At 33.9% G+C, this 6,428-nt stretch overlaps 1 protein-coding gene across 1 annotated transcript; it reads left to right on the top strand.

Moving 5' to 3' along the window:
- The first annotated feature begins 2,467 nt into the window (after positions 1–2,467).
- On the top strand, positions 2,468–5,134 carry LOC133326310 (V-type proton ATPase subunit d 1). Its single transcript, XM_061534980.1, has 3 exons — positions 2,468–2,612; positions 2,994–3,502; positions 4,717–5,134. The coding sequence occupies exons 1-3, from the start codon at positions 2,486–2,488 to the stop codon at positions 5,131–5,133; spliced, it is 1,053 nt and encodes a 350-aa protein (XP_061390964.1). The 5' UTR covers positions 2,468–2,485; the 3' UTR covers position 5,134.
- The last annotated feature ends 1,294 nt before the right edge of the window (positions 5,135–6,428 follow it).

Here is a 6,428-nt window from a genome sequence, read left to right on the forward strand (position 1 = left end):
TTCTCTTCTTGGTTAACACTCCCTTTTTGCAAACTTGGTTTGGTTTTTGTATTCTCTCTCTTTGTTCAAACAATAACAGCTTCAGTTGTATTTTTACAATTTGTCTTTTTTGCTTTGACTTTTCTCTATTTATTTAATAACTTAACAATAATTTGTAATTTTCTTTAAAACTTTTTTTAACCAGCCGTGTGTTTAGTTGCGATTTTATTACTGGCTTTTTTTCGTATGAGTGTTACCGCTTTCAATTGCCTGCCCCTCTTTTGCTTATGCTTCTTCTTATTTTTTCTATTTTCAAGTCCAATTGGGAGTATTCGTTTCGTATATTTTTTGTACTTTTTTTCTTTCTTCTTTGTGGTTTTTATTCTCTTGTATTGCCTTTTTTGAACTGTTTTAAACACACAATGATGACATTCGTTTTATTTTTTCCCCTTCGTGTATTATGCCTTTTCGAAACAAAAAGTTTTTTGTTAGTTTCTTTTAGGTTTGCACACACAAAAGTTGGCAAAATTTTCCCTTTTTGTATATAAAATTTGTCAAAAATTTTAATTAGATTTCGCACAACACTTCGAGGAAAAATTACGTTCTCCTTCGTACTCAGAGAACCGAGTTACAATGCAAATGACAATTGACGGCGTTGCTGTATTTTAGTAAAGGGATCTGTAAATTGATATCAATTGTTATCGATTACTTCCCTGGGAAGTCAATGATTTGTGAGTGTTGTATAATATTTAATAAAAATGCATTATAAATGAAATGATATTTATTTGAATATATGTAATGGTGATTTTAGGGGTTGATAAACATATCAACCCGTTTTATAATAATGTTAGAATAAAATTAATAGTTTGTAGTAAAAAATAATCGATAACTTCAGTTTGTCATTTATGCGGTGTACACACTATTATTCAAGGTAGGTCATAGAAAATTAAATGAAATAAATTATGACTTTTTTCATATTGTGGCTTGTTATGCCGCAGTCGTATACCAAATGTATGACTGTGTGTGTAATGTTTTAAAAAATATATATTCTAAAATCCATGGGTTTACAGATGAATTTTACAAAATTAATAAGAAAAAACTTATGATTTGTGAATCAATATTTAAATCCGAAACCGATTTTAACCAAACTTCGCAGACATCAGTCTGCACCTATTTCAGTACTCTGTGCGGAATTTTGTCCCAATCGAAAAAATATTGGGAGTTTGGTGCATCATTCACATAAAATCGGACGAAACTATATATGGGAGCTATATCTATATCTGAACCGACATCAGTCTGGACCTAAATCAGTACTCTGTGCAAAATGTTGTCCCAATCGGACAAATATTGGGAGTTTGGTGTATCATTCACCAAAAATCGAATGAAACTATATATGAGAGCTATATCTAAATCTGAATTGATTAGAACAAAACTTCTAAATCTGAACCGATTCCGATTTGTTCCAATGGATTTGTTCCAATCGGACAAATATTGGGAGTTTTGTGCATCATTTACATAAAATCGGACGAAAGTATATATGGGAGCTATATCTAAGTCTGAATCAATTTACTTCAATTTCAATAGGGTTTGTCCTAGTGCCAAATAAGTGAACTGTGCCAAATTTCATCTAAATCGGATAATAAATGCGACCTATACAATACATGGACGACATGCGTTAATCGACTCAGAAAGTGATTCTATGCATATTCTCTAAAGGAACCATGGGCCTATCTCGATTCCTTTTGCCTTTTACAAACATATGCACAAAGACATAATACCCTGTACCACAGTGTGGTGAAGGGTATAAAAAGGCAGTTAATGATACCAACAAAACGATACCGAGAAAATATGTTTTTAATAATGCTTTTTAATGAAGGAATATTTAAAATTCTTGCCTTAGCATTCATAAGTGATTGTATGCACAACCTTTTTAGAGCCCGTATAGACTACTAAATCCATTCGATTTCAAATCTCAATTTCATAGCGTATACATTACCTTCTCTTCTCTCTGAGTCTTCTCTTTCTCACGTTACGTCTCCCATTCCCATTGTTTTCCTTTTTGCTGTTCTGTGTAGTCTACTCATTTGATGATAGGAAAAATAACATTATTTAGTCTTCTCTTTCTCACGTTACGTCTCCTCTAATTCCCATTTGTTTTCCTTTTTTGTGTCTACGCTCTCTCATTAGGTTGCCACAAACCAAACTGATTACTTGTTATTCATCTACCCAATATCAATTAACCAATTACCATCCAAATACTCTCTAGTCATATGACAGTCGATTGTCGAGTCGGATAAAGAAAAAGAAATAGAGAAAAAGTATTTTTCCTCCAAAGTCACGGAAGAAGGAGAAAAAATCTTTTTGTTTGCGATAAAACAAAAAAAAAACGGATATAACCACCATTTAAGAAGATTTCCGCATAAAGATTTCTTCTGCCACAAAACAAAATACACAATTTGGAAACTTTGTTCCGTTTGTGAAAAGAAACAAAACAAACTAAGCAAAAATGACTGGCTCGGGTTTTATGTTCAACATTGATGGTGGTTACTTGGAGGGTTTGTGCCGTGGTTTCAAGTGTGGCATCTTGAAACAATCCGACTATTTGAATTTGGTGCAATGTGAAACTTTGGAAGGTATGTAAGGCAAGATGGTGCAGGTGGTACTCCCAGATTAATTTGCAACAGGAATAATTAAAATAAATTGGAAATTTACAAAAGAAAAATTTGACAAGGGCAAGTCATGTGACATTTGTGTGTGTGCGTAAGAAAAAAAAAAATAAATACTACTATGTGATGTGTGTTAAATGGAAAGAGATGGCAATAACAAAAGTATTACTGCTACCTACATGTAGTTAATTGTATAGGGGTGAGGTTGGGGGAGGAATACACATTAAGAAATTCTGTTAACAGTCAGTCTTGTGATTGTTTTGTCATGTTTTTTTGTTGTTTTTGTTTTATCTAGTTTCCCTTATCTTGAATTACAGTTTTAATGTTTTTTGTTGTTGTATTTTACAGATCTGAAGTTGCATTTACAAAGCACCGACTATGGCTCCTTCTTGGCCAACGAACCCTCCCCTTTGTCCGTCTCGGTCATCGATGATAAATTACGCGAAAAATTGGTCATTGAATTCCAACATATGCGTAATCATGCTGTTGAACCCTTGGCCAGCTTCCTTGACTTCATCACCTATGGTTATATGATTGACAATATCATTCTGTTGATCACTGGCACTTTGCATCAACGCCCCATTTCTGAGCTCATCCCCAAATGTCATCCATTGGGTAGTTTCGAACAAATGGAAGCCATTCATGTTGCTGCCACTCCAGCTGAATTGTACAATGCCGTTTTGGTTGATACCCCATTGGCTCCATTCTTTGTCGATTGCATTTCGGAACAGGATTTGGATGAAATGAATATTGAAATTATTCGTAATACATTATACAAAGCCTATTTGGAAGCTTTCTATGATTTCTGCAAGAATATGGGTGGATCCACTGCTGATGTTATGTGTGAAATTTTGGCCGTAAGTATTTGCGTTTATAACTTTTTTTAAGTAATTTTAAATTATGTTTTTTTTTTAAATATTTTTTAGCAGATATTCAAGAAAAAAACTATTAAAGATGTTTATGAAAACGTAGAGCATGTTGATTCAAGAAAAATATAATTTGGGCTTCGGCAGTCAAAAATTACCATTAGATAAAAGAAGAATATACAGACGAGCTCAGTACAACTATTTTCTTAAAAAATTTACAAGATTTCGTTTCGTTTCTGTCTGTCCGTCCGTCCATGTATTTTTGTGATCCGATTTGGATGAAAATTGGCACAGGTCACTTATCTGGCCCAAGGACGAACCCTATTGAAATTGAAGCAAGTCGGTTCAGATTTAGATATAGCTCCCATATATATTTTCGTCCCATTTAATGTACATGAAATTTGGCACAGCGTACTAAATTGAGTCTAGAATGATGTGTGTAAAATATATTGAAAATCGGTTCAAATTTAGATATGTTCGACCGATTTAATGTAAATGGTCCCTATATATCTTTCGATTTCTACGAAATTTGGCATAGCGTACTGAACTGAGTCCAGAATAATAGGTGTAAAATTTCATGAAAATCGGTTTAGATTTAGATATAGCTCCCATATATATGTTCTACCGAATTACTGTAAATGGTGTACCAAAGTCCTTATATATCCTTCGATTTGGACGGAAAAGAATGATGGTGTAAAATTACGTGAAAATCGGTTCAGATTTAGATATAGCTCCCAAATATATGTTCGACCGATTTACTGTAAATGGTGTACCAAAGTCCTTATATATCCTTCGATTTGGACGAAATTTGGCATAGCGTATTGAATTAAGTGTAGAATGATGTGATTTATGTTTCGTGCAAATCGGTTCAGATTTAGATATAGCTCCCAAATATATTTTCTTCCGATTTTAAATAAGTGTTGCGCCAAAGACTCAAATATAGACCGATTGACAAAAAATTTAGCACAACGTACTTAAGATAGTATAGCCAAACGTGTGTCAAGTTTTGTTGGAATCCGTCCAGATTTAGATATATCTCATATTTTAGTTCATCCAATTTCATTTTAATGGCCCTTCTGTTAGGATGCATTTTTTTTAATATACTCATAGTGGCGAAGGGTATCATATGGTCGACTCTGTCCGATTTTACTACTTTCCTTACTGGTTTTATTTTACAAATAGTTTCTTTTTTTATTTATTTTCAGTTCGAAGCTGATCGTCGTGCCATCATCATCACCATCAATTCCTTCGGCACTGAATTGTCCAAGGATGATCGTGCCAAATTGTACCCACGTTGCGGTAAAATGAATCCCGATGGTTTGGCCGCCTTGGCACGTGCCGATGACTATGAACAGGTTAAAACTGTAGCCGAATACTATGCCGAATATGCTGCCCTTTTCGATGGTTCCGGCACCAATCCTGGTGACAAGACTTTGGAAGATAAATTCTTTGAACATGAAGTCAAGCTGAATGTGTTCGCTTTCTTGCAACAATTCCACTTTGGTGTGTTCTATGCCTATTTGAAATTGAAGGAACAAGAATGCCGTAACATTGTCTGGATTGCTGAGTGTGTTGCACAGAAGCATCGTGCGAAAATTGACAACTACATCCCAATTTTCTAAATTGTATTATTGAACAGAAAACGATTAGTCTCAACATCCATACACATAATGTTAGCAAGAAGGTGTTGATTGCCAATGTGAACAAGAGAACGAGAGAGAAAGAGAGAGGTGTTTTTACAAAACTTGGTTTAACACCCCCCAATCAAGTTTAACTCCTCCTCGCCCCCTTACCATCCGCTTTATCCATGTTTTATTGGTCTAAGTATTTTTTGTTGTTGTTTTATTATAATAATTATTATAAAAAAGAAAGAAAAGAGTTGTGTAGTTTTTGTTGCAACTTTTTTTTTTTTAATTTTGCTTTAACTAAGTATTCTTCCACCCCTCCGGCCCATTGTTTTTCTTTTTTTCTTGTCGCCATGTAATTATTTTGTTTTTCTTCTTTCAATGGCAGTACATTTCTATATATTTTTCAATACATTTCATAAAATGATATGGAACCGAATCATAATAACCCTACAAACAAAAATATAGATATTTACCATACCTATGAAAATAAACAAATATTGAAATTGTATACATACTATATATATTGTTAGCAAATTATATTGTAATTATGTAAAAAAAATACAAAACCTTAAATATCGTGCAAAATAATATATAAAATATATAAAACAGTTTCCAAACATTCCTTTACACAAACTTGATATTTTCATTTGAAATAGTTTCTCGCGGGGTTTTCAAAAAAAAAGAAAAACAAATAAAATAAAAAAATAACAAAAAATAAAATAATAAAAAATAAAATAAAAAATAAAATACATAAAAATGAAGAGGTAAGTTTCAACAGGATAACAAAAGACCTCATCACCAGATTCACTCCAGTAGATGAGCGAATTGCTATAATTCGTATAAAAGCGAAGTTCTTCTACATCAGTCTCATTTGCGCCCATGCTCCGGCCGAAGATAAAGATCAACAGACCAAAGACATGTTTTACGAGCGCTTAGAAAAAGCATATGATCGTTGCCCTGGCCACGACATTAAAATTCTGCTAGGAGATTTTAATGCAAAATCGGAATGGAAAATATGTTTGGCCCCACCGTCGGAAAATTCAGCCTCCATGAAGAAGCATCAGACAACGGCATATGGTTGATTGACTTCGTGGCATCAAAAAACATGGTAGTTAGCAGCACCAGATTCAAGCATCTCGATATACGCAAGGCCACCTGGATTTCTCCCGATCGAACAACGAGAAATCAAATCGATCATGTTGTGATAGACCGAAGGTATTCATTCAGTGTTTTAGACGTCCGATCGATCCGGGAAGCGAATAACGATTCAGACCATTACCTTGTGGCAG

This window comes from Musca vetustissima, unplaced genomic scaffold (assembly GCF_032173495.1).
Source record: "Musca vetustissima isolate MV318-11 ecotype Yass unplaced genomic scaffold, APGP_CSIRO_Mvet_v1 utg12681, whole genome shotgun sequence".
Lineage (NCBI taxonomy): Eukaryota > Metazoa > Arthropoda > Insecta > Diptera > Muscidae > Musca > Musca vetustissima.